This window comes from Callithrix jacchus, chromosome 5 (genome assembly GCF_049354715.1).
Source record: "Callithrix jacchus isolate 240 chromosome 5, calJac240_pri, whole genome shotgun sequence".
NCBI classification, from domain to species: Eukaryota; Metazoa; Chordata; class Mammalia; order Primates; family Cebidae; genus Callithrix; species Callithrix jacchus.
The window spans coordinates 132,419,258-132,445,766 of NC_133506.1; the positions used below are offsets into that span (position 1 = coordinate 132,419,258).

The following is a 26,509-nucleotide window of genomic DNA, read 5'->3' on the forward strand; positions in this document are numbered from 1 at the left end:
AGAGATTTCCAGAATCAAATCTTTAAATCTCCTGACTTTTTTTTTTTTTTTTGAGACCAAGTCTTGCTCTTTTGCCCAGGCTGGAGTGCAGTGGCACAATCTCGGCTCACTGCAACCTCCACCTCCCAGAGGCAAGTGATTCTCCTTCCTCAGCCTCCCGAGTAGCTGGGATTACAGGTGCCCACCACCACGCCTGGCTAATTTTTGTATTTTTAGTAAAGACGGGGTTTCACTGTGTTGGTCAGACTGGTCTCCAACTCCTGACCTCATGATCTGCCTGCCTCAGCCTTCCAAAGTGCAGGGATTACAGGCATGAGCCACCATGCCTGGCCAAGGGAGGACTTTCAGGAAAAAGGCCTGAGCCCAGAACCAGGGAGAGGAGACAGAGGCGAGGAAGAGACCGCACAAGTGTGCACAGGTACAGCAAGAATGGGTCTGTTTAATGACACAGCTGGGTCTGGTTACAAACATCAGTAACTAGAAAAGGAAGACAGGCAGTTACACAGATGACGGCCTGAAGATGGGATAGGAGGGGACACAGACATAGTAGCCACAGCAGCAAAACATCCTTGAAGACAATACATGTGACCAAGGGGCACACATGGGGGGGGTCCCCCTCCCCCGACAAGGCTGACGTAGATGAATAGACAGGGCCAACCGCTGGCCAGGAGGAGGATGGGGTGGGGAAGGCCCTCAGCCCTCAGAACTGAGGGTGAGACCCAGGGACGTGGTCCCACCGACCTGCTGCCCAGCAGCCCGGATCCCCTGGGGCTGCTCTGGTGGCCAAGGCAGGTGGAGCTGGCAGTGCAAGTTTCTGGACTGAGGCCCTTCCCCCAGTGCGGTCAGTCTGTCCAGAACTTCACTCTGCCCCTGCCCATTCTCGGGCAATTGGTGAGTCAGTTCCTCTCGGGGAGTAGGGGGAGCCCCTTCCTTTCTGCCTGGAAGTGGAATGCAGGAATGTGGGGAGCTGGTCTGAGAAGGGGCTGGGCTTTGCTGCCAAGCCAGGTTGCCCCAGCCCTGCCCCTCCAGGCCCAGGTCCTCTGCACCGCTGTGGGACTGCCTTTCTGCCAGAACACTCTGTTCTCTGCACAACGGGAACTCCTCCTTGCCCCACTCACAGGTGGGCAGAACTGAGGCTTCTGGGCCCCGCAGATACACATTCTAGATATGTACGCGTGTATATATATGTATATATATATATTTATATATAGCTCATATATAGAATATATCTGTATTTATGGTAGATGTGTGCGTGATACTCTAGATGGTGATGTGGAGACCTGCGTGCCGTCCGGGCTGATAGAAATGGGGCTGGTTTATTCCCCAAGGGACTCCTAGACCTGTCCCGAGCCCCGCCAGCCGCACAGCTAGGTCTCTCTCTAACAGTGAGTAGAAAAGCTAAGAAGAGTGGGCCCCGCTCTGCGAGGAGGAAGGGTCCCCCACCCGCCCACCACACTGGGGTCAGCATCCAGGCAGCCAGCGCTGCCTCCCAGCAGCTCCGGGGGGGGCTGTGGCTGCCGCAGAGGCCTCCTTCGGGGAAGTCGAGTCAGGGATTCCTCCAGCTTCCTTGGTTGTCAAGGAGGGTCTTCAGAACTCGGCCTTCTGCTCAAGGTGCTGCCAGGGAGGGGGGTGGAGGGAGGGGTCCTACGGCCCCGAAGAGGGCAGTGTGGCTGGTGGGCTGTGGATGAGATAGGAAGGGAAGGATATAGGTTACCAGAGGCAGGAAGGACCCTGGGGGGAAAGGGACCTGGGGCTGGCGAGGCTCACTTCCTGCCAGGAGACCGGGCACAGTGTGGTTGAAAGCAACTGTGAGAGCCAAGTTCCAGTCTGTGTCCTGCTCCGAACCTGCCGTGATCTCAGGTAAGTCTGTTGGCCCATGGGAACTCTGGATCTTTTTCTCTAAAATGTGAATAATGTCTGTCTTGTGCATAAACTGGGCAAAAAAGTGTTTCACAAACTGCAAAGCAACATACCAACGTAAGCTCTTTTTCCATTAGTTCTGAAATGTGGCGAGTTCTGTCTGGCCTGTCTCATCCCTCCTGGGGCCACCATCTGTATTCTCGTATTCTTGGTTCACGCAGCCCCCGCTGCAATCATCGTGCACCCCCCACCCGCCCACGCAAAGGCGCACACCCTGAAGCAGAGATGGCTCAATAAACAGTGGCGCCTGGCCCACTCCTGCTTCCCTGATAAGAGAAGTTGGGTGAGGGCCTTCTAGGACTCTGCCCTGTAACTCTGTCCTACCCTCGAGCCCATGGAGACCCTGGCAGCAGGGAGGCTCTGCAGGCTCAGGCCAGGGACCCTGGGAGTGGGCTAGAGGATGTAAAGGGATGAGGGGACAACCCCAGCACTTGACAGCTGGGGGCTAACCCCCATGGGGTGCCAGTGTCCACGATAGCCCATCTCCATCAGTCCAGAAAGAGCAGAAGAGGGAGAAGGAGGAGACTTTGGCACTTTCCTAATGTTTGGGGTTTGGAGATGGAGGTCCCGGGGCAGGGTGGGGAGGGCAGGGCGGGCAGCGTGTGGGGAACCAGGCCATGTGTTTCTGATTCACTGGGGCTCGCGCCCAGCCAGCTCTCTTTCCTGTCCCTCTCGGCCCTTGTATAAAAGCCCGTTTCTCTGGAAGCAGGAAGTGTTGTAAACAAACTCATCTTTGGCAGCCGAGCCTGCCTGGGGAGAGGGGTGGGAGGGCAAGCCCCCTCCTCTCTCCTCCTCTTCCCCTGGACCCTCTGAGTGACAGCTGGTGGGGGGCGAGGGGGCATTCCCAGCTCTCCACGCTCTACCAGTGCCCTCCTCTGGTGGGCCAACATCTGCTTGTTTCCCATTGACTCCGGGTTTCAGGCAGGCCAGGGCCCAGCTGTGCACATCTGGAGTTGGCTTGGCTGTGGCCAGCAGTTCTTGAGGACTCCATTCTCTTGGGGTGGTGCTGACGGGAGAAGGGGGAGGGGTGCAGGAGCCAGCCCCGGGCCAGTGTGGTCAGCAGCAGGAAGGGCAGGAGGCCTGACGTCCCCAGCTGCCCTCAGGAGACCTCCTCCAGGAGCTGCGCCTGTGAGCAGGAGGGCCGGCAGCTTGGGGACCCATGTAGAGCCCGGCGGGAGACACCGCCTTTTCCATGGGAAACTGCTGGGAACGTTTCTCCACCACGTGTGTCTTGGGCTGCTGGCTGACCTCTGCTTCCCATTCCTGCCTCCGCTCCGCTCACTCCTTCCTACTCCAGCCCTGCCTCTGCGTCTTCATTCAGCTCCCAGAGTAAGCCTCCCCTTGGGGGCCCAGGGAGGCTGAGTGTTCCCAGCCGCTGTGTCTGGGGGCTAGCCCTCCCCTCACGCTCCGAGTCAGCAGGAGTCACGGAGGCCGGCCACCCTCCTTGAGCCACCTCCCGGGCCCAGAACGGGAAGGCCAGCCTCCAGGTCAGCCTGGAAGTAAACATCCCCCTGTGAGCGTGCGTGTGAGTGACACCCATGGAGCTCCCTTGTGGGCTTGGGCATGTGGGTGTGTACATGTCCTCGTGATCCTCCTGGCTCTAGCCCTGTTGAGGCAGAGGGCAGATTGCAGCACTGGTCAGCAAGAGATGAAAAAACATCCCCTTGTGACTGGCACCCAGGGAGGAAGTGGCTGGGCTGGCCTGGGCCGCTTCTGAGCCTGATGATCAGACCTTCCGCCAGGAGCCTCTGGCGCCTCTCTGCCTGGCCAGCTGTGGCATTGGATGCTCTTAGCACTCCCTGGCTCTAGGGAATGAGAAGGCTCGGGAGGACCTCTGCTCAGGCTCACGGTTCTGCGCAGCCTGAAGTCCCAGGGGAGCCGTCTTGAAGGCCTGTTCCTATGATGCCTGTTCTTCCATGTCAGACCCCAGGGTTGGCCTGCCTCAGGTTTTCCCTCCCAGGCGGTCAGCCCCAGGGCCCCAGGAGAGATGGAAGACCTTGGGGACAGGAGAGGACATGGCAGGGAGGCTGCCCAGCCCACCCTCGCCCGCCTCCTCACGTGGTGGCGTTGGGGACCTGCTGCACCCAGCCCACTTCCTTGTAGGCAGCGGTCACGTGGCTGTAGATGAGGCCACGCAGCTTGGCCCAGGCTCTCTGCGTCTCAGGTGGGAAGTCATTGGCAAATTCCTCGGCGATCACCTCCAGAATGACCCCAGAGAGGATCTGGGGGTAAAGGGAGGAAGGGGGAGTGAACGCGAGGGCGCCCTGCATCCGTTAACCCCCGAGCCCCTCCATCCCATGTGTGGCCAAGGGGATTGTTCCTAATGCCATAGCCTGGCAGCTTTGGGAGCCCAGTGCTGTCAGGACAAAGGCTGCCCTGGACCTAGCCCCTCCATCTTGCTGCCAGCACTGCCCCTCCCTCTCGCAGCCACTCTGGGGGTCACCTCTGCTGTCCCAGGAAGCCCTCCTGGAGCCTGCGAGCTGCAGGTGGCCATGAAGAATGGGCGTGGGGTCTCTGCAGCAGAGCCGGGTGCCTACCTTGAAGTACACGGGCTCCACCTTGTGTTTGAGGGCGTGGGCCTTCCCCACGAGGGCAAGCACAGAGGACACCTTGTCGGGGTCGTGCAGGTTCTCCACCACAGTGTTGAGGGCTCCCATGACCCTGCAGGCGTGCTTCCGCAGCTGGGGGCTCCGCTCCATCTCCAGGGGATCCTCCATGTGCTTGAACTGGCTGAAGTATTGCTTGGCTGAGGGGAAGTTCACAAAGAACCTGGCAAGAGGAACAGGGTAGATGCTGAAGCTGGGGCATCCTCCGGCCCACCCTGAAGCGGCCAAGATAGTGGGAGCTGAGGAAGCCACCCCAGACCTCCCCATCCCTGCACCATCACTATTTTCACTGCTATCCGTAGAGCTCAGCACAGAACCTCCTCGCTCTGGCCAAGCCGGCTCACCTGGGGCCCCTACCCAGTCCAGCCACATCCCTCTGCCAGGCTTTCGCAGGCTGGTGGCTTCCTCTCCCAGGCCTCTGTCTTCCTCACTTCTTGCTTCCTTCCCAAACTCTACACCCCCTTCAAGGCCTGCTCTAGTCACAGCTGACAGGGTAAGAGCTCAGGTTCTGGAATCATAGTGAACCTGAAATGAAATCTTCTCCAGTTGGTCTGAAATGGTTCCGATTCTCCTAAAATACTGCTTTCATGAAGTCATGTTCATACTCAAAAGCATTCAATGACTCCCTACTGTCTGCCAAAGTGAAACTCCTTTTCTGGGCACTCCCGGCTTCTTCTGAACTGTCCCCCACCCACTTCTTCAAACTTACGTTCACATTCCTCCCAATATTCATGTCATCCCTCTCCCGGCCCAGCGGCTCTATTTACTGTTGAGAAAATGTTCCTCAGGAGGCCCCATTCCTTTTTATGACCCATTTTCTGTGTTAGGCATGCCTTACCTGGAGCAGGCTGGCCTAGAGCAAATGCTTTGCCCCCAGGCTATTGGCACCACTCAGGCGGCCTTCCCTGCCCCCCTTCCAGCCTGTCAGACCGATCCCAAGGCTCTCATGCACCCTGACCCCCTGCCCTAGCTGGGGTCCTGCAGTGTGAAAAATGACAGTGTTTTGTGTGTGTGTGTGTGTGTGTGTGTGTGTGTGTGTGAGATTGCGTCTTACTCTGTCATCCAGGTTAGAGTGCAGTGGTGCAATCTTGGCTCACTGCAACCTTTGCCTCCCAAGTTTAAGTGATTCTCCTGCCTCAGCCTCCTGAGTAGCTGGGACTACAGGTGCCTGTCACCATGCCCGGCTAGCTACTTTTTTGTATTTTTAGTAGAGAAGGGGTTTCACCATGTTGGCTAGGCTGGTCTTGAACTCCTGACCCCAGCCTCCCAAATTGCTGGAATTATAGGCATGCACCACTGTGCCTGGCCAACAACGACTTTTGCACCTCCTCTCCCTGTGGGGGCTGGATATCAAATGAGACATAGGCATGGACTCAGTCAGAACTTACATAACTTAAGCGAATCCCCGAAAGTGCATGGAGTGCCCTGGACCTGTTCTTCCAGGTTGTTCCACCCCTTTGTGCATCCCCTTCGTAATCAGAGGGAGCTGATAATTTGTAGAAGCAGCCCTTTGGCCAGGAGGTGAGTCTCAGATGTGAGGGCTGGAACAGATGCAGAGAAGGCATCTGGCCGGGTCGTCCCTACTGGTGCTGGATCCGCTGTTGGCAGGGGAAATTTGCACAGTGACCAGTGCACAGTCTGCGTGGAAACCCAGGAGGGCCCCTCTCAGAGGCCAACTGTGACCTTAGGCAAACCCCCTCACAAGCTCCCTGTCTGCAGAAAGGTGAGAGGAGATCCCCCGATCACTGCTTCATGGATACACGGGTGAGGACATGTGAGGCTGTCGGTCTAAAGATACACTGAATTTTCTGGAGAAGCACTGTAATGAGGGACCAATGTGAAAAACCCAATTTGGACTTAAATGAGCATCTCAGACATTGGAGGTTTTACAATTGCAATAAAAAATAATGATATGGCCGGGCACGGTGGCTCACGCCTGTAATCCTAGCACTTTACGAGGCCAAGGCAGGCGATCACCTGAGCACAGGCATTTGAGACCAGCCTGGGCAATGTGGCAAACCCTGTCTCTACAAATACAAAAAATTAGCCAGGTGAGGTGGCACACACCTGTGGTTCTAGCTACTCAGGAGGCTGAAGTGGAAGGATCACTTGAACCCAGGAGCTCAAGGCTGCAGGGAGCCAAGATTATGCCCCTGCACTTCAGCCTGGGTGACAGAGTGAGATCCCAAATCAAAAGAAATAATGATAATAAGTAATAATAATAATAAAAGGCTGGGTGTGGTGGCTCATGCCTGTAATCCCAGAACTTTGAGAGGCCAAGGCAGGAAGATCCGTTGAGGCCAGGAGTTCGTGACCAGCCTGGGCAACATAATGAGATCCTGTCTCCAGAAAAAAAGAAAAAAATTGGCTTGGTATGGCGGTGCATGTCTGTAGTCCTAGCTATTTGGGAGGCTGCAGCAGGAAGATCTGATCACACGAGCACAGGATTGGTGGCTGCAGTGAGCCATGATCGTCCCACTGCACTCCAGCTTGGGTGACAGAGCAAGACCCTGACTCAAAATAATAATGATATATATTTGCCTGGTGTTTTACAATTTGCAAAGTATCTCCACGTATGTTATTGAACCCCTTCCTTCCCTTCCTCCTCTCTCCTTCTTTCTCTTTCTTTTTCTTTTCTTTTCTCTCTCTCTTTTTTTCTCTTTTCCCCTTCCTTCCTCCCTTTCTCTCTCTCTCTTTTCTTTCTCCCTTCCTTCCTTCCTTCCTCTCTCTCTCTCTCTCTCTCTCTTTTTCTTTCTTTCTTTCATGGAATCTCACTCTGTTACTCGGGTTGGAGTGCGGTGGTGCTATCTTGGTTTCCTACAAGCTCCACCTCCCAGGTTCAAGTGATTCTTCTTTCTCACCCTCCCAAATTAGCTGGGATTATAGGTGCCCGCCACCAGGCCCGGCTAATTTTTGTATTTTAGATACAGGGTTTTGCCATATTGGTCAGGCTGGTCTTGAACTTCTGACCTCAGGTGTTCTGCCCTCCTTGGCCTTCCAAATTGCTGGGATTACAGGTGTGAGCCGAGGTGCCTGGTCTGTTATTGTATTTAATTGCCACAGCTAAGCAGGTGTTACCTCTATTTTACTGATTAGGAAACAACAGGGAAAATTTATTGAGCACTTACTGTATGATCTCACAAATACTTGCATTTCCCTCCTGAGATACGCACCGTTTTAATCCCCCTCTTATGAATTAGGAATAGATGTCCAAGATTGCCCAATAGAGTAGATGGGCCAGGAAGGGGCCCAGATGGGCCCTGCTTTGATGGTTTCCCCACACTGCCTGAAAAGATGGCTGTGCCAGGGGACTGTGGCCTGGTAACCAGGTGTCTCCTGCCTCAACACCCACCACTGGGTTGTGGCCCTGAGGAATGACAGTCTCAGGGAGCCCCCACCCAGACCCTCCAAGGTTCTGCAGCCCGTGGGGCCCACGTGTGTGGCTCCTGCCTCCTGGCTCCATGATGTTTCCACTTGAGACTCGCCCAGTCTCAGCCTGTGCTGCCAGGGAGAAGCCTCCACAGCCAGCCCTGGGGAGTTTCTCAGCTCCCAGAGGAATCTGGGCTTCCAAGAGAGCCTGAAATAGGCCTGTCTGAGTGTGAGGAGGAAGGTGTCAGAGTTACAACCCGGCGGGAAGGTGGGTGTTCCCTCTTGGTCTCCTCCCTGGCTGGGAGTGGAAGTGTGGGGTCTGCCCCAGGTTCTGAAAGTAACGCCTCCTCCACCCCCACCAACGTGGCAACTTCTCCAGGTTGGGGCTGTGGAGGTACAGCGGCCTTCTCCCTGCCCTGCAGGCTCACTAGGGCTGAGAGCGCTGGCCTGGTGCAGTGAAGAGGGCACAGTTGAGAGCGCTGGCCGGAGGGCTCCAGCTGGGGCCTTGACCTTGAGGATGTGTGTGTTGTGTGTGGGAAGAAAGCACTGTGTCAAGACTGATGGGCGCAGGATCTAAGGAGGGACCTTCAGGAGCCCTTATCCCCCTCTCCTCCCCTCCCCTACTGACCAGGCCCTGGGCAGAGACAGGAGGAAAGAAGGAAAGCGAGGCCCTGTGGGGTTGGGCTGGCAGGGAGTGGCTGAGACAGAGCTGAGACAGGCTGGGCTCTAGTCCGACAGAATTGAGCACATTGGTAACGACCTCCTCCAGCCCAGGCCCAGGCCCCTCTAAGAGACAGGAGTGGAGACTGGAAGAGGGGTGGAGAGAAAAAAAGAAATCCTGGCTGAAAGCTCTGACTGTCCAGACATGGCCCTGCCCTCAGTGCTTCATTTCTCCTTGGCATCTGCCCCACCCTGGTCCCCTTCCTGGGGAGGTTCAGTGGTGCCCCGGGATGTGGACGGTGAGTACTTCCTCCACGGATCCGCACAGGCACGTGGCAGGGGTTGGGACAGAAAACCTCCAAGGTCCTGAGGACCCTGGCTTGCCTCCTCTGGTGACCCATGTGCTTGCCTAGACACGCACCCGGCTGCCAGTGTCCGAGGATGCAGTCTGGCTCTGCTACCCGCTGTGTGCTTGTGTAGATGCCAGCCCGTGGGGGGATCTGCGGTTCCAAGTGTCTGAGGCTCCAGGATCCCAATGCCCCTCTTAGCTTCCGGCCGCTCCCAGCTCTGTTTCTGGGCCTGGGGTGCTGCTGAGATAGCTGCCCCATCCTCAGGAATGCTCCTTTAACTCCTTAGAAGTGCTTCCTGCTCTTTTTCCTCCAAAATCTGCTTCGGAGTTGGAATCAGGGCATATCATGGTGGAGCTGGGTAGGTCCCAGGCTTGAGAGAGAGAAGCTGGAGACGGAGAGGCCTGGGAGTCGGGGAGGCACTAAAGCTATCCTTGCAGAGCGAGGCTTCACCCGTCTTCCCATGACAAGGCTGTCCTGCTCTGTCCTAGATTTGACCCTTTCCTCTGCCAAGAACAGGGGATTGAGAGTGAGCTGGTCTGGAACCTCTCTGCCTGCACCCCCAGGGGCCAGCACATGTGGGAAGAGAGCATGGATTTGTAGCTCGAGTCAGTTACTAGCTTTCGAGGCTTGGACACATCACGTTAATGAGAATGGTGTGTGCACGCTCTGGGCAGGTGTATGAATGGGACGCTCTGTGTGTGTGGCTCTCTTAGGGACGTGTGGTGCCTGAATGACCCCCTAAGCCCAAGCCACTGCATTTCCTCCCTAGGTGGGGGGTTTTAGGGTTAGGCCCTGTCTCCTGACAGGGTTAGGCTTCTCTCTTCTCCAGTCACCCTCAGACTCAGCAGGGACTGTATGCTCCCGCACTGTTTGCTTCTCCACACCTGTGTCTGCGCCAGGAGATCCTGCTGACCTGCACCTCCAGCAGGAAGAGGGCAGCTGGGAACACTGGACCCCAGCTCTCTTCCTTCTCAACCTCTGCTCTTTGCTCCCTGTTCTTCCAAGAGGCTTTGAATCCAGTGAGCAGCTGAGCTTGAGACAAGGGTCTGCTCCTCTTTGTCCCCTTTCTTGACTGAGCCTCGGTTTACCCATCTCTAAAATGGGGAGCCCCTGCTACTCCCTTTCAAAGGCCAGAAAAATGTGTGTGTCTGACAGCTTGGCTGGGTGTCTGGGGTCTCTGGCCGAGGGAGGAGTTCTCAGGCCGGGAAAAGGAGGGGGACCGAGGTGCCCTCCAGCATCTTGTTCCTAGTTCCTGGTGAGCTCCACGCCAGAGCCAGGGAAAGCTCAGCCCAGGCTTCGTTCACCCCAAGGCGCCCCACGCTGCCCGCCCCGCCGACCTCGCACCGGCCCCAGTCACGGCTGGGGAGGTGGCGCCGGAGCTCGGACCCTGGCCCAGCCCGCCTCTGCCCGGAGCCGCTGCCGCCCTCCCTGCCCAGGGCCCGGCCGGGCCGGGCGACACCTACCTCACCAGGATGGCCACCCCCACGTCCTCGCAGTGGGCATAGAGCCGGGCCCACGTAGCCTGCACCGCCTTCCTCTCCGCCTCGGACAGCTCCTCGCTCCGCTCCCTGCGCTCGATCTCCATCTCCCCTGCCACTTTCTCCATGAGGAGCTCCAAGCCCAGCCTGGCTTTGCTCGGCGGCGGCGGCGGCGGCGGTGGCGGGGCGCGGGGCGCCGAGCGCTGGGCGCGGGGCGCGGGGCGCGGGGAGCGGGGAGCCGGGGCCGGCTGCGTGCGCGGCGGGCGGGCGAGGGGTAGAGCGCGGAGGGAGGAAGCGTGTGTCTGTGCGCGCCGGGTGTGTGTGTGTGTGTGTGTGCGTGCGTGTGTGCAGGGTATATGTGCGGGGGGCGGGGGACAGCCAGCGGGGGGCGGGGATGTGGTCTGCTGGAAAATGTTTAAAAAAACAAATCCGCTCCAAACCCCGGGCCCCGTGTGGGTGAGCCAATGCCGGCAAGGTGAAAAGCTGCTCCGGGTGGGGGCGACGCGACTGCCGCCCGCCCACCCGCAGGCCACCGCGGAGTTGCACTGCGGGGCGGGGCTGGGGTAGGTGTGGCCGGGGCAATGGGGGTCCCGGGAGGAATGGGCGGTCACGCGTCATAGGGTGGCGCGGGCCGCACAGGAGTGCGCCGAGGCGGGCGCGGGCCGGTAGCGCTTGGTCCCGGCTCCCAAAGCGTGCGGCATCCCGGGTGTGCGCGTGCAGACCCTTCCAGCGGCGGGGAACTGACTCAAAGTCCAACACTCCCGAGCTTTCGCTGTGAGGCTGCCCGCTAGCCCTTCCGTGGGGTCCCCTGGACCGCGCTGGGCTCCCGGAGCCCCGGCCTCTCCCCGGAGCCAGGCGCTGGTGGCCGCGGCGCCACGGCTCTTGGGGTGGGGGGATTAGACTGGGATCGTCCCCCCGCCCGCCCACCGCCCTGGCTGTCGGAACTTGAGCGCACCTCCGATCGCGGGCGCCCGAGGCCTGCGACCCCTTTCCTTCCGCCCAGCACCCCCGTTGCCCTCGGTGCACGCGCGTGGCGGCGGGGGCGTCGAGAAGTCCCCCGTGGCTTACCAATGACAAGGACAGGCAAGAACTAGGCGCTGCCCTGAATTCTGGCCCAGCTGGTGTCGGAGAAAAGTCCGGAGAGGCACCGGATAGGGCAGAGAGGACTTGCCGGTCAAGAAGTCCTGAGGAAGGCACAAGCCGCTGGGGACATCTCAGCTGCCACCAAGGGCTTGATTCCGGGCTGGGGGAGACAAATCCTTCCTCCTGGTGGACCCTGTCCAGAGCAGTGTGCGTTGGGCCAGAGGTAGGGGGAGAGTTCCATGGTGCCCGCCCTTCAGCGGCTGCTGGGTCCTGGGAACAGCCTGAGGCCAGACAGTTCCTGGCAGTGTCAGGAAGAGAAGTCACTCAGGCTCCCCGTGACCCTGTCCTTGCTCAAGACTTGGTGTCCCATTGCCCAAGCATTGCCAAGGGTTGGCTCTGGGCTTCTGCTATGGTTCATGTATTTATTCTTAAAATTCGACTGTAAGGTCCTGGGGAGGCAGGGAGAACTCGCCCAGGCAAGCCTCAGCTGCAGGCTGGGCCCTTCCTGGGAGCTCAGGGCTCCGGTGCCTGGGGGACCCTGGGGCAGTGCATCTGACACTGCCTCCCCCTTGTTGAGTGAAGGAAAATCTAACGCCTCCTGGAGGTTTTGGAGGGGTGGAGAGGAGTGGGTGGGTTCAGGTTCTCTCATTACTCCCAGACCCACGTCTCAGCGTGGTCATGGCTGGTTCTACGCTCCACACACACTGAACAGTTTCTCAAAGTTGCTGGGACCAAGTGGCTGCCCAACAGGTCCCCTTGGAATGTGGAAAGTAGGAGAAAACCGCTATTTCTTTTCATCTCATCCTTTGCAAATTCAGTGCAGCCTTATGGTGTAGGGATGTATCTGCATCGTCATCTAGCATATAATTTGTAGGTGGGTGCACCTATCTATTTTGTGAGTGCGCACTTGAATTCTGCCTTTTACTGAAGAGGGTGTGTAATCAGTAAAGTTTGGAGAGGATTGTCCAGAGGGTAAACTGTGCCAGCCCTTCACTGTCGAGTCTCCCCTGTCTCTCTGGCTTCGTTATTGAATATTCTTCCCCTTTCTTCCTCCTCTCCTGATCTTTCTGCGGTGACATCATTGCTTCACCTCTGCTCACCTTGCAGTTCCCCGCAGATGCTCCATGATTTCATGTCAGTAGCCTCGCAGCGTCTTCTGTCTGAGGGCTCATCCTCCTTGCGCTGCAAATTCAGATGCCCTCGCCCCTCTCTGAACCTTGCCCTGATGCCTGCAACTCTGAAAGTGCCCTGGAGGCGCCTTGAATCACTCCCGGGTCACTCTCCTGCAGTCATTGTACTTGACAGCACATTCGTCTAGACTGGCAGCTCCTTGTAAGCAAGGCCTGGTCTCAGAGATGGACATTCCGAATATGTGCCCAATGCCACAGTACACACCTTGATCCTACCGCTGGAGGGGAGAACCGGGGCCCAGCGAGCTTAATCAGTCCTCCCAAGGTCAAGGCCGCTGACCCACTAATCAGCTTGAGCCTCCTAATCCATCCCCAGCAGGAACCGCAGGACAGACCGCAGTGGCTCCTGAGAGCTGGCCGGGGCCATTTTGGCTCCTCGCCTGTGGCCTTCTGTGGACTTGGTCTGGGAGGGGATGGGGCAGCTGCGCCATGTGCACCACACTTTTCCTGCTCAGCACCCTGGCCATGCTCTGGCGCCGCCGATTTGCCAACAGAGTCCAACCGTGAGAAACTGACTGGGCTATGGCTGGGGGTTGGTGGGGGAGGACCCATGGGGCTGGGCTGCCACTAAGCCTGGACCTTCAGGGGAGCTGGGAGGGCATTTTCAAGGAACCCTTGAGAGCTCAGTCTCAGAGCAGGGGACACTTAGAGCGTCAAAAGCTCTAGTTGCAGCCTCCAGTGCCATAGCCCAATGCGGCTGGGACCTGTGGAGGGGCCGGGCACGGCCATAGTTCTTCCTGCCTACTCTTGCCTCCCACAGAGAGCCCAGCGACGTGGATGGGGCAGTTAGGGCCAGCAGCGTGGACTCAGACCCTCAGGCCTCTGGCAGGTAAGGCTGGAATCTGGGCTGGGAGAGGGAGGGTGCTGCCAAGGATGCTGTGGCTGTGCCTGGTTGGGGGTGCACGTGTGTGCCTGTGTGTGCGCCTGTGCTGCACCGTCTCCCGGCGCTTGCCCTAGGCACCCAGCTCCCCGTCCGCCTGGTGGGCAGGCCGGATGTCTTGTTTTCTGCAGTTGGGAATGGGAGCCCCCAGCCGCTCCTCTGGACCAAAGCTGCTGTGCCTCTCATCTCCAGTACGGAGCGGTCCCCCGGGGCACCTTCTGTCGGGAGGCGCAGGGGAGTGGAGGCAGGGATGAGGCAGGAGGAGCTGTGCGCGGCTTTGCTCGCCTTTCCTTGCCCTTCCCCCTCCTCCTCCTCTGCCCCCGCCCCGCCTCGGCTTCGCAGCCCCAGCCTCCTGCAGGATTCGCTGTCCAGTCCCCAATAGAAGGCGCGGGAGGAGCATGACATCATCAGCATTGAGTGCCATTGGCTGGGCAGCCCCTGCGGGCAGGACGCTGTCTCCAGTGGCCAGAAAGTTAACTCTTCCCTAGGCTGAAGCCATGTGGTCTTTAGGGGGTGAAGTTGGGGGAACTTCCAGACTTTTCCTTCCGTGGGTGACCACTGTCGTTCGATGACAGGGGCGCCTATCCCAACGAAATACAGGGATACACCAGCAAATCTTTATTAAGTTCCCGTGCACGAGGGGTTCCTTTTGTGCCTATGGACTCACCTAGCATGGGAGACCCGTCTGAAGAAGGACTTTTTTGCTCCCAGTGAAACAAAGAGTAAAAAATATCCTATTATATCCTTGGGTCAGGGCCTGCTGGCAGGAGGGTGTCTCCACACAGGGTGGATGCAGGTGGCGGGGTCCTGTGACCATCCATGTCTCTGAGTGGGGACTTGCCAGCAATGAGTCCCTTTGATATGTGACAATGGCAACCGAGAGAACCTCAGTCTTCCTGTCTCCTGTCCTCTGAGTCCTGGGATTCTGAGTCCTGAGATTCTGATGATCAGAAGGCCCGACGGGAAGCCCTGGGACTGTACAGGAAACAGAGGCATTTCTGTGACACTGGATAGGCCAGCTGGGATCATCATAACAGTGCCTGCTTAGTATCACTAGTTAAATCGGATAAAATGACCACGCCTGGGCCTCCCCCCACAGGAGGCCCTCAAATGCTGAGTGGTCCTCACTATTGAGCCAGGGTCTGGAGTTGGGCAGGGAGAATTTAAATCCTGGCTTCCCTCTTACTAATGGAAAGACTATGGGGCCATTTACGCACTCAGTTTATTTTTACGTAAACTAGGGTTGATAACAGTGCTTTCGAGGTCCTGGTGAGGGTGCAGAATAATTGCACCATAAATGCTAGCAGCTGTCTTGTTCTACCCGGGACCTGTGCTTTAGTGTTCTCCAGAGGTTTCTTATACATTAACTCACTCAGAAGTCTCAATACCCAGAGGACTGGCAGCACATGTGTTTTTTTTTTTTTTTTTTTTTTTTTTTGAGACAGAGTTTCGCTCTTGTTACCCAGGCTGGAGTGCAATGGCACGATCTTGGCTCACCGCAACCTCCGTCTCCTGGGTTCAAGCAATTCTCCTGCCTCAGCCTCCCGAGTAGCTGGGACTACAGGCATGCACCACCATGCTCAGCTAATTTTTTGTATTTTTAGTAGAGATGAGGTTTCACCATGTTGACCAGGGTGGTCTCGATCTCTTGACCTCGTGATCCACCCATTTCGGCCTCCCAAAGTGCTCGGATTATAGGTGTGAGCCACCGCACCCGACCAGCACATGTGTTTTTAATCTTTGGTTAGTGGTTGAGGAAACTGAGGGGCAGGAAGATTTAGGTGACTTGCTCCCGATAATCTATCTCATTTGTGGCAAATACGAGATGTTCAGGCCCTGACTTCCAGGCAGTGCCTCTTCTACATGAAATGGGCCTGGACCTGCTGGCAGGAGAGAAAAGGCCAATTCTGAGGACCATCTGGCCAGGCCAGGCCTGGCGTGACTTAGCCAGAAGGAAGCAGTTGCCTATTAACTCCTTGGGACCCAGTTAACTGGAAAAATCGGTCTGACATCGAGGAACCACCTGCCGATGGTGGCTGCTGTGGAGGGCTGGCGGTGGGGGTGACATTTCTGCTCTCCAGTCACACTGTCCTAAATGCCAACTGATTGCCTAGGTGCTCCTGCCCCTCAATATTGGGGTGAATCGATAGGGATGGGAGTAGGAGGAAGAGGAGAGTGAGAAACATGGGAAGGTCACATCCTCCAGTTCTGACCCCAGTGCTTTCCTCTGTTTAGGGAGAAAGAACCTCTGAAGTAAAGCCTCACCTCTGCAGGTGGGCTCAGGCCCAGAGACTGGGATCAGCTGGCCCAGGCAGGTAGGGCAGGGCTGGGAGTTGGGGAGGACAGAGGGCAGGGCTGGGGACAGGGAGGAAGAAATAGACAAGGCCTGGCCATATAGGAGCATAGCAGGCAGAGTTCAGCCCTTGTGGTCTCTGATGGAGGTTCAAAGTAGGTGAATGGACTTGTGCCTTTGGCTGCTACCTTAAGCCTGTTGTGTTCCAGGCCATGGGGCAAGGGTTAGTTTGCAGAGAACCACGTGTGGTTTGACCACATTTTCTAGGCTTGGGGATGGCGTGGTGGTCATGATGGGGCGCAAGGGCAGTGTCGGAGGACATCCAAGGGAGAGGCGGTGCTCTGCAGCATCCACTCTGAATGCAAGTCCCATCCTCAGGTGTGGGAGAAGTGCTGATCTGTTCCGATTTTTTGTTTCAGCTCAGGTCCTGGTTCGTTCCCTAGTCCAGGAGGATGCTGTGGGAGCCGGGGCAGCAGCAAGAGGGAGAATGGGGGAAAGCAGCACTAAAGGGTAGGTACCCCCACTTTCAGCCCAGGACCTACCAGTCTCCCCTTCCCCCAGGCCCTGGCTGTGGGCTCCCGAGCAGGACCTGGCTGGGCCTGGTAGAAACAGCAGAGGTGCTTGCTGCTCTCAGATGGGCTCCCTCCCCTCTGTGTTCCTGAGGCTCCTTTGAGGAACTGCTGAGTCTGAGAAAGCCCAGGGTGAGGGACTTGCTGGGTCCTCCCGCTAATTCCGGGGCAGCCAGCAGCCCAGACAAGAGGCAGGAATAAGTAAGGAGTGAGTAGACCCCAGAAGCAAGGGATGGCTGATGGCTCACGTTTACTAAGCAAGGGCTTCCATTCATTCTGTAATTTAATCCTCAGATACCCACAGAGCCTGGTAATATTATCCACAATTTCTAAATGAGGAAACACAGAGAGAGGTTAAATCATTTGCCCAGCGTCACCTGGCAGTACATGGAGGCTCCCGGGCTCACACTGGAGCTGCAGAGCCCACGCTCCTACCCACCATGGCAGGCGGCCTCCCCCTGGAACCCAGCACAGTTTGCAGGGGTTGGGGGTGGATTGCTGGCCCAGCCACTGCCTGTCAGCCCAGGAGCTATTCTGTGAAGCCTCCGCTTGTGGTCTGAGGTGCTGGTGTCAGTTGGCCACAGTGGCACTCGCTTCTGTGGCACTTGCCTTTCCCCAGTTCCCAGAGCTCCTCCTGTCACTGGCTGCTCTGCTGAAATTATCAATAAGAAATGCCAGTTGGATCTGTGACATGTCTGCCTGCAGCTGGATGGGAGCAACTGACAGCTTGTCCTCCCAATGTGTTTTCTGCCGTGTGCTCGAGCGCGTGTGTTCCAAATGGGCAGTAGCGTGTGGGAAGGAAAAAGCCTGACACTTGTTTTTGTCAATTTGCTGATGCTCAGTCCCCGCGGCTGCCTCCTTTGCCCCCAGCTGCTCTGCCATTTCTCACTTTGCAATCCTGCGATCCTGCACAGAGATAAAAGCAGATTTCCGCTTCTACTCCCAAATCCAGGCGCAGACCCTGCAGGCAGCTGCTCCCGACATCTCGAAGCTATTAGTCTTCAAAATCCCCCCATGCCTCCGTGCACACGAGTCTCTCCTCCCCAGCCAGCTCCCTCTGCCAGCCTGGCGGCGATGTCTCCGCCTGGCTGGCCCCTGCCCTTGACTTTCAGGCAGTAGGAGACGGAGGAGTTCTCTAGACAGCAGCACCTCAGCTGCCGCTGCTCCGCCTCTGAAGGGAAGGAAGGGAAAGGGTGAGGGATGCCGCATAGGAGAGGGAACCACTGGGGAGGTGCTCAGGGTGGGGGAGGAGGCGCACCCCGCTGGGGAGGGGCTGCCGGTTCCTCGGGGAGCCTGGCTGGGGTGTGTGCAAAGGCAGTTCTGTGGGAGTCTCTCAAAGTAGGGCAGGCAGGAGGCAGGGGGAAAGTCACACTAGGGAAGGAGCCCGCAGGGGCAAAGCCAGAGCGCCAGCCTGACCCAGGCCGTGAGCCTGTGACTGCCTGTCTCAGCTCCTGTCAGCCTGTCTCTTTCCGAGAGGCATCGGCCTTCCTGGTGACAGGCCTGTCAGGCTGAGGGCCAGAGGGCACTGTTCTGGGGACCCAGTCTGTGTTCCCAGATCCTATCTGCATTTATTCTCTCATCTATTTGCCATGTTCCTGTCACCTCATCCTTGCTGCCATTTCCACGTTGCCTATCTTCTTCCACTGGTCTGAGGAACTGTCAGGCCAAGGTCATGGGTCTGGCTTATGGCCCAGAGGCACTTCCCCAAGGCAGCACCCCTCCACAGCACTGTTCCAAGAACCTGCGAGGAAGTGCCCACTGCTCCAGGGACCCGATCTAGATGAAGGGCAGGAAAGAGAGAGGAAGGGGCTGCTGGCTGGTGGCGGGGCTGGGGCTGCCTGGGCAGCTGGGGTGCCATGTGGGCTGGTGGGGGGGGCTCTCTCCCCCAGGGAGCAGGCTGGCTTTGGTGGGAGCAGATTGTGTTTACACCTTCCCCGCACACCCAGCCCACGCTTGCCTCTTATTCCCGGGGCCTCTCCCCCCCCCCCCCCCCCCCCGGGTTCTCTGCGCAATCTGCACATTTGCAGCTCCTGCTGCAGAAAGTTGCCTCTCTCAGCCTAGAGCTCCCCACAGAAGGCTCCCGGGACCCAGGTGCCCCTTCCTCAGACCACTGGCTCCCATCGCAGGGGTTGGTGTGAAGCTCAGGGCTAGGGTGGACCTTTAAGTGGGGCAATGGCTTAAATCCTGACTAGGACACTGTACCCACGGAGGCTGAGTCCTTTCTCCTCCTGTTTCCTTGCAAGGAGCCACTGCTTGGGAATGGGAGCAGGAGTTCTCAGGGGCTTAGGAGAAGGTAAACAAAGGGCAACTAGAGAGGTAGAGCTGAGGCAAAGGGTGGGGTCCCTTCTAGTCCAGGGTGCTGGCTACTGTGAAATGACAGAGTCCGAGAGGAAGGCGTCCAGAGTCAGAGCTCCTGGGTTCGAACCTGGTTCCACCAGTGCGTCCTACCTCTGTGGCCTGGGTAGGTTTCTGAACACCTCTGTGCCTCAGTTTCCTTAGCTGTAGGATGGGGATGGTGCTATCTATCTCTTAGAGTTGTCGTAAGGGTTGATTAGATAATGCATGGAAGAGCTTAGCACGTTGGGTAAGTGTCCCATATATGTGAGCTGGCACAATTAGGTTCGAACCGTAAATTACTGAACAGTGGTAGATTCAGGATGGCTAGAGTTCCTCACCTCCTCACTCTGTGGTCCTCCTGCTGCTTCTCCACAAACACAGAGCTGGGCAGCCAGCAGTTCTGCAACAGATTAGAGAATGGCAGAGGGTGGCATTGCTGGGGTGGGGAAGCACCCAGTATGCCAAAGGCTGTCACTGCCTCTCTGTGCCCAAAACCCTGTCCCAACCCCCAGGCATGGACACTGCCACTGCAACTGGCTCTGCTTCCGGAATGAACCTCAGCACCTTGACAAGCTGGGAGGCGCAGCCCTGATGTGGTGCCTTCCTCTGTGTCAATGCTAATCTCTCTGCTGGGGGAGTCTGAGTGACGGGGAAAGGCTGCTTGGAGCTGCAGGGCGGCTGAGGGCAGCAGCCAGGAGCAGGGAGGTGCTGCTCCTGTGACTGAGGCTCAGGGCGGCTGCTGGTCTCTCCTGGAGACTGGAGCATGACCAGGGAACTAATGAGGCGGCAGGGTGAGATAGGAGCGAGGGAAGTAGCCACAGCAGCTGCTGCTGTCCACTGTCACCCTGGGGTGTAGATGTCACCTTGGGGAGTACCTACCCACCCCAAGCGTGCACTTGTGTGTGTATGTAGTTGTGTGTGTGTGTGTGTGTGTGTGTGTGTGTGTGCAGACAGTCCTGGGCAAGGGCAAACAGCAGAGGTGCTGAGCCAAGACTAGATGAGTAGGGCATGGTGCCCACTCTGAGAGAGGCACAATGGCATAAGAGCGAACCCCACTGTTCCTAAGGCTCCCGTAGCCCCTCTGCAGGGGGCCTCACTGTTAGGAAGAAGCCCAAGACCTAGAGCTAAAGCTAGAGGAAAATCATGCTTCTTTTCTTTTTTTTTTTTTAACCCTAATACAGATTTTGGTAGGAAAATCATGCTTCTTTGTGAACCTCAGAATAGCAAAGTGGTTTGCACGGAAGCTTAGGTTAATATAATGATAATGATACTTATAACCACTAGCATACATTGGGTGCTTACTATGTGCTAGGCACTGTGCCACTGCTGTATTTTATGCGGCAGGAACTGTTATCATTTATCCAATAAGGAAAGTGAAGTTCAAGGAACTTGCTTAAGGTCACTCGTAGCTGGCAGTGAAGCCAGGACCTAAGCCTGGGAAATCTGATGCCAAAGCTTGGGATGGAGGGGGCCCGAGTCTGGAGTTGGGGGCCGTGAGGGCATTCTGGTTGTGACCCATCTACAAGGCACAAGGAATGGAGCTGCGGTCCTGCCCAGCCTGCCTTTGCAGGTGGGCTGGTGTCAGCCAGGGTCATTGCCACTGTTCTGTCTTCAGGAACTCACATTCAAGGGCAGACCAGACGCTGGGCCCTGAGAGGCTGGTTCTTGCCTGCCAGGTGACGCAGAGAGGAGAGCTACCCCGCTAGGACTCCTCAGGCTTCCTCAGGGAGGAAGTGGTGGCCCCTGGCAGGGATGACAGATAGCAAGGTCATCACCTACCGTCACGCCACTGCCACTCTGTTGCCTCCTTCAGCCAGGGGCAGGACCCTGAGGAGAGGAGAGGATGGCAGCCAGAAGCCCAGCTGGAGAAGGGGGAGTCTGGCGAGGAAGGCTGTCTTGATTTGGTTTTGCAGGGGGAGGGTGCAGGACATGGAGACCAAGGAGGTGGCTTCGAGGGGGATCTGCTGACAGCTGGCAGCCAGTCTTTGTGCTTAAGGAGCACAGACCCTCTCTGTGGGACACATGTGCCCCCTAGTGGGGATTACAACCATAGGGGCTAAGAAAATTTAAACCAAAAAAATTTGCTAACAGACTCGGCCTATGAGCCTGGGTAGGAGAGGCCAATCCTGTCCCTAAGTGAACACACACACACACACACACACACACAGATAATTCACACACATGTTCACACATACACATATACACAGTCACACACATACACACATTCACACAGATATATACACACACATACACATTCACACACACATACATATTCACAAAGACATACATATTTGCACATGCACAGATGTACATATACACAGACGCAGACACATAACACATACACATTCACACACAGATACACACACATACACCCATATGCATACACTTACACATGCATACACATACATTCACACACACACAGACATATACACATACAGACATACACAGATACACATACACATGTATATGCACACACCTACACATATGCACACACAGACACACACAGACATACACATACAGACACACATATACTTAATATATACAGAGGCAGAAGCCATTTTGAAGTAAGCATTAAAATAATGCGTTCATTTGGTCATTTATTTAACAAGCATGCTCCGGGAACCTGCAATGTACAAACCCTGTGTCAGCTGTTGGGAGTGACACAGTGAGGAGAGACAGACTCTGTCCTGCTGGTTAGTCCTATAGGAAGGCCCCAGCCTAGGTGGCCTAGTTCTGCCAGCCCAACCCTGCCTGTCCCTGTGACCTTTTGTACTCTGGACCTTTTGGTTTCCCCATTTGATAAACATTTGTCAAGCCCCAGTGGGCTGGGGTGAGGATGTGAAGTACTAATGATCTCCTCCGGAAAATAACTGTTTTGTAAAATGAAGGGGATGGACCAGAAGCTCTCTGGGGGCCCCACCAACTTTCCTAATCGAAAGTGACTATAATGAACTGTGTCTGGAGGTGCTGTGTGCCAAGCCCTGTGGATCCAGAAATGGATTAAGACCTTCTGCCACTTAACAACCAGAAAACCGGGCAAAATATAAGAAACAGACACTTGACAACAGGCAGCACACACGGACAGTGACCCCATGACTGCCTGGAACCAGGTCCCTGACTACAGTTTGGGGAGGGAAACCCAAGTGGACCACAGTGGCTTTGCTACGGTGAGAAGACAGAATCAGAGGTCAAGATGGTGTGAGATTCATCAGGACATACACACAGATCAATGGAATCCAGAAACAGATGCAGCAAAGGTAATCCAATGGAGAAAGAAAGGTCCTTTCAACAGGATACGAAAAGCACTAACCAGAAAAGGAAAATCAATGCATTGGACCTCATCAAAATGAAACCTCTGCACTTGGAAAGACTGGGAGTAAATATTTGCCAAACAAAACTCTGAGAAAGGACTTGTATCCAGAATACTTAAAGACCTTTTACAGTTTGATAATAAGACGGCCCAATAAAACAGTGGGGAAAGGTTTTAATATACACTACAACAAAACATACATACAGCAAATACATCGAAAGATGCTCAACATGTGGCCAGGCGCAGTGGCTCACGCCTGTAATCCCAGCACTTTGGGAAAGAAAGATGTCAATATGCAAATCAGAAGCCCAATGAGATACCACTGCATGCCCACCAGAGTAATTAAAGCTGAAGCCTGACCATAATAAGTACTGTCCAAGATGTGACCCTGTCGTATATCATATACTGCTGGGGACTGGTGAAGTGTTACAACCACCTGGGAAACCAGTGTGGCAGTTTCTTACAAAGTTATCTCAGAGGAATGAAAACGTACATCCACAAAAAAGACTACAGAAATGTCCACAGCAGCTTTATTAGTAACAGCTCCAAACTGGAAATAACCCAAATATTCCTCAACATGTGAGCAGATAAACAAACTGGGATATATTTATAGAATTAATACTCAGCAATGAAAAGGAAACGAACAACTGATGCAAAAGACATGGGTAAATTGAGAGAAGCCAGACACAAAATGCTACCTGCTGTGTGATTACATCTGCATGGAATTCTAGAGCAGGCAGAACCAACTGATAGTGACAGAAGGCATCTGTGGTTGACTGGGACCAGGGTTAGATATGGGGGTTGACTGCAAGGGTAAGAAGTTGTTTTTTGTTCTTTGTTTTTTTTTGAGACAGAGTTTCACTCTTGTCACCCAGGCTGGAATGCCACCGCACGATCTCAGCTCACTGCAACTTCTGCCTCCTGAGTTTGAGTGATTCTTCTGCCTCAGCCTCCTGAGTAGCCGGGATTACAGGTGCCCACAACCACACCTGGCTAATTTTTTGTATTTTTAGTAGAGACAGGGTTTTGCCATGTTGGCCAAGTTGGTCTCAAACTCCTGACCTCAGGTGATCCACCTGCATTGGATTCCCATAGTGCTGGGATTACGGGCAGGAGCCACCAGCCCTGCCTAAGAAGGAGATCTTGTGGTGACAAAAATGTTCTAAATCTTAACTGGGATTGTGGTTACATGGGTATATACACTTCCTGGACTACTGAACCATACACTGTAAATGGTTACACTGCATTATATGTAAATTACACCAGAATAAAGATGACATAGAGAGTTAGAAACAAGAATGAAGACTGATACTTGTTTTGCTCACCATCTAGCAGAAAAGCCAGACATATAAATAATCATAAAAGAGTGAGATGTGTTCCAAGTATGTTGAAATAACACAAACTCCCATTTATTCGGTGCTTACCTTGCACCAGGCACTGTGCTAAGTGCTCTGAAGCACTGACTTAACGACCTCCAGTGAGGTTTGGCTCCTCCTCCTCTTCCTCCTCCTCCGATGAGAAAACGAGACTCAGAAATGAGGTGACCTTTGCCAAGGTTACTCAGCTAGAATCAGTAGAGCTGGGATTTTCCTCCAGGTCATCCTGGATTGCAGAAAATGTGCTAATCCACCTGCCAGCAGAAAGGTGCCACGAGGAAACAGCTCGGGAATTGTTGCAGCATCTCAGTCAAGACTTCGCAGAGGAGGTATTTAAGTACCAGCTGGAATCTGCTGAGCAGGGAAGATGCAGGGAAGGGGCTTTCAAGGCAAAAGGAATAAACACTATCACAAGCTAAAGGTTATGCAACAGCTGTGAGAAGGCAGGGCTTTCTGGGCCTGGAGAGACATGTCCGGGAAATGACAGAAGAGATCCACGGAACATTACATCATCTTCAAATTCATTTATTTTTATTTAAAAAAAATCAATTTTTGAGTAATAATCTAGAGGCAGTGACTCTTTCAAGCAGGGACGTCAAATGCATTGCTTTTCTTCCTGGACACTGCTGGCGAGCACAGATGATCCACAATTCCAAGGTCATCTATTCTCAATGCATAGGGTCTGTGTCAGGTTTCTCCTCCTCCAGAAAGTTAAAGCTAAGTTAAACTTAATGCAGTGATCCCAGTTTTATGTTTCATTTTAATATTTTTACTTTTCTTCCATCTGCCTGGTCATCTGCATGATCCCAGATATCTGAACAAGATCTGTGACCCTATTTCACAGTCCCAAGAACTCTCAGGAAAAAAATCCTCTACGTTTTCATGATGGGCTTTCTAGGGGGATGAATTAAAATCTCTGGAGTTAAGCAAAAATATTCCACTGTCATAGTGTAATTTTTGTAGGAAACAGGGCATGGTGGCTGAGACCATGGGCTTTTAGGCTGGATTGAGTTCAGGTCTCAGTGCCTTCACCTGTGAATTCCTTTAACATTTCTGTACCTTGGCTTCCTCAGCTGCGAAATGGGTGGTTGGGTAGGGGGGATAATGACAGGGCTGTCATGAGAATCAGATGAGACAGTGAATCAAAAGGTGTTTCGAGAGTACCTGGCACGGAGTAAACACTTGGTATAGGCAGCTGCTATTATTTCAGAAAGGAAGGTTGCATGCAGCAGCTCATTTGCTGTCTTCTGCCATGATCCATTCTTCTGGGAAGAATTATTTTAAAAGATATCATTTAGGATGATTTGACTGAAACAGAACACCCAAATTAAAATGACTTAATTTCTTTTTAGAATCTCACATTTTGTAATTCACTTAAACTGAGATGCCATTGCTTGTAAGACATATCCTGCGTTTAAGAATATAAAAATGCAGCTGGACATGGTGGCTCATGCCTGTGATCACTTTGAGGGGCTGAGGTGGGTGGGTTACCTGAGGTCAGGAGCTTGAGACCAGCCTGGCCAAGATGACCAAACCCCCGTCTCTACTAAATATACAAAAATTAGCTGGGTGTGGTGGTGCACACCTGTAATCCCAGCTACTAGGCTGAGGCAGGAGAATCACATGAACCCAGGAGGTGGAGGTTGCAGTGAGCTGAGATCATGCCACTGCATTCCAACGACAAAAGCAAATCTCTGTCTCAAAAAAAAAAAAAAATATATATATATATATACACACACACATACATATATATCTATATCTGTACAGACATGTCTCTGAATCAAAACAAAAGGTCTGAATTGTGGGGGTGTTGAGACTGGCGGCTTCCGCAATACTGAGGACTCATGTTATTTCTTCTCTCTACTCTGCCATCGCAGTCCTTCGGCTCCTGCTTAACGGAAGCCTCACAGATGCAAGACGGCTCCAGCAGGCCCAGCATCACTTCTTCACAGTGTCCCTAAGCCAGAAGAGAGGCTGTTGTTTTTAAAAGCAGGAAAACCTTCCTAAACTTGGCGAGAATTGCATCGCAGACTCTTTCCCAAAACAACGTCCAGCAAAGGAAATAGACTCACCATGTCTGGTACAGATGAATCAAGATTTGCCCCTGGGGCTAGGGAGGGGCTTGCCCCTGCTGAAGAGGACCCTCACCCAGCAGCTGAAGAGACCGTAGGCTCATCAGCTGGAGGAAGAGACTGGCCACTAACAGTGCCTGCCATACACACGTGCTTCCTTGATATTCCTGCTGCCCGCTGTTCCAGATGTAAGCAGTCAGCTGCTTGGGATACTACCTACCTTCGTCTGTGTTCTTATTAATAAAATTAAGGATTCTGTTCCAGGTTGAGAAATAATCTCAATATTCTAAAGACTCTGTTTGCTTTATTTTTATGGTTTTTTCTTTTTTGAGACAAGGTCTTGCTCTGTTACCCTTGCTCAAGGTGACAGAGCAAGAGTGACAGAGAAAGACTTTCTCTCAAAAAAAAAGAGGCTTGTCATGGCTCACTGCACAGCCTCAATCTCCCAATCCTCCCACCTCAGCCTCCTGTCCAGCTGGGACTACAGGCATGTGCCACAACACCCAGCTATTTTATTTTTTTAATTTTTTTTGTAGAGATGGGAATCTCCCTATGTTGCTCAGGCTGGTCTTGAACTCCTGGGCTCAAGTGATCCTCCTGCCTTGGCTAACCAAAGTGTTGGGATTTTGGGCCTGTGCCACTGTGACCAGCCCAAAGACCCTGTTTTCTATTACTGTGAGCTTCAGACACCATGTCTTCAACCCTGTCAGTGACTGCCCCAACACAGTGGGCCCGCTGGCCAGATTTTCCCTTTGCACTTAGAGCCTGTGTCCCTGAACAGCTCTGGGGACTTCTGCCTTCCTGCTTGTAAAGGGTTACTAGACTGTGACTCTTTCCATGTCAATAAACAGAGGTCTGCACTAGCCTTGTATAATGGCTCTATAATAATTTTATAGTAGGTAAAACTCAGATGTCCTAGCTCTCACGAGCAGTGAGTGCAAATGAGATCACAGTAACAACACTTCAGTCTCAACAGCTCAGCCCGTGCCAGGTCATTCAGGAATTCTGAGCATTCT

General features: G+C 54.5%; 3 protein-coding genes across 11 annotated transcripts in view; 1 reads left to right on the forward strand and 2 right to left on the reverse strand.

Annotated features, from left to right (window-relative positions):
* Positions 1-419: 419 nt before the first annotated feature.
* CYGB (cytoglobin) lies at positions 420-11,675 on the reverse strand. Of its 3 annotated transcripts, XR_004743596.3 has the most exons (5): positions 10,369-11,675; positions 4,458-4,689; positions 3,979-4,142; positions 1,768-1,899; positions 420-1,678 (listed from the first exon to the last, which is right to left on the reverse strand). XR_004743596.3 is itself a non-coding variant. In XM_035301860.3 (4 exons), the coding sequence occupies exons 1-4, from the start codon at positions 10,509-10,511 to the stop codon at positions 1,645-1,647; spliced, it is 573 nt and encodes a 190-aa protein (XP_035157751.1). In that variant the 5' UTR covers positions 10,512-11,675; the 3' UTR covers positions 420-1,644. The 3 variants fall into 3 exon arrangements, 2 of the variants coding, with proteins under 2 accessions (XP_035157751.1, XP_035157750.1); XM_035301860.3 differs by lacking the exon at positions 1,768-1,899; XM_035301859.3 differs by lacking the exons at positions 420-1,678; positions 1,768-1,899 and adding an exon at positions 1,974-3,046.
* On the forward strand, positions 8,624-25,775 carry PRCD (photoreceptor disc component). Of its 7 annotated transcripts, none has more exons than XM_078374728.1 (6): positions 12,988-13,159; positions 13,417-13,485; positions 15,772-15,851; positions 16,249-16,339; positions 21,345-23,750; positions 25,299-25,775. In XM_078374728.1, exons 1-3 carry the CDS (start codon positions 13,086-13,088, stop codon positions 15,791-15,793), a joined length of 165 nt encoding a protein of 54 aa, XP_078230854.1. In that variant the 5' UTR covers positions 12,988-13,085; the 3' UTR covers positions 15,794-15,851; positions 16,249-16,339; positions 21,345-23,750; positions 25,299-25,775. The 7 variants fall into 7 exon arrangements, with proteins under 7 accessions (XP_078230850.1, XP_017828359.1, XP_078230854.1 ...); XM_078374729.1 differs by having other exon boundaries at positions 15,772-15,847; XM_078374724.1 differs by lacking the exons at positions 12,988-13,159; positions 15,772-15,851 and adding an exon at positions 8,624-8,854.
* The window catches only part of ST6GALNAC2 (ST6 N-acetylgalactosaminide alpha-2,6-sialyltransferase 2), a 31,484-nt gene continuing 28,905 nt past the window's right edge, over positions 23,931-26,509 (reverse strand). The window contains exon 11 of the transcript XR_004743594.2: positions 23,931-24,686. The gene's annotated coding sequence lies outside the window, so the exon portion shown is untranslated. The remainder of the gene's footprint in view (positions 24,687-26,509) is intronic.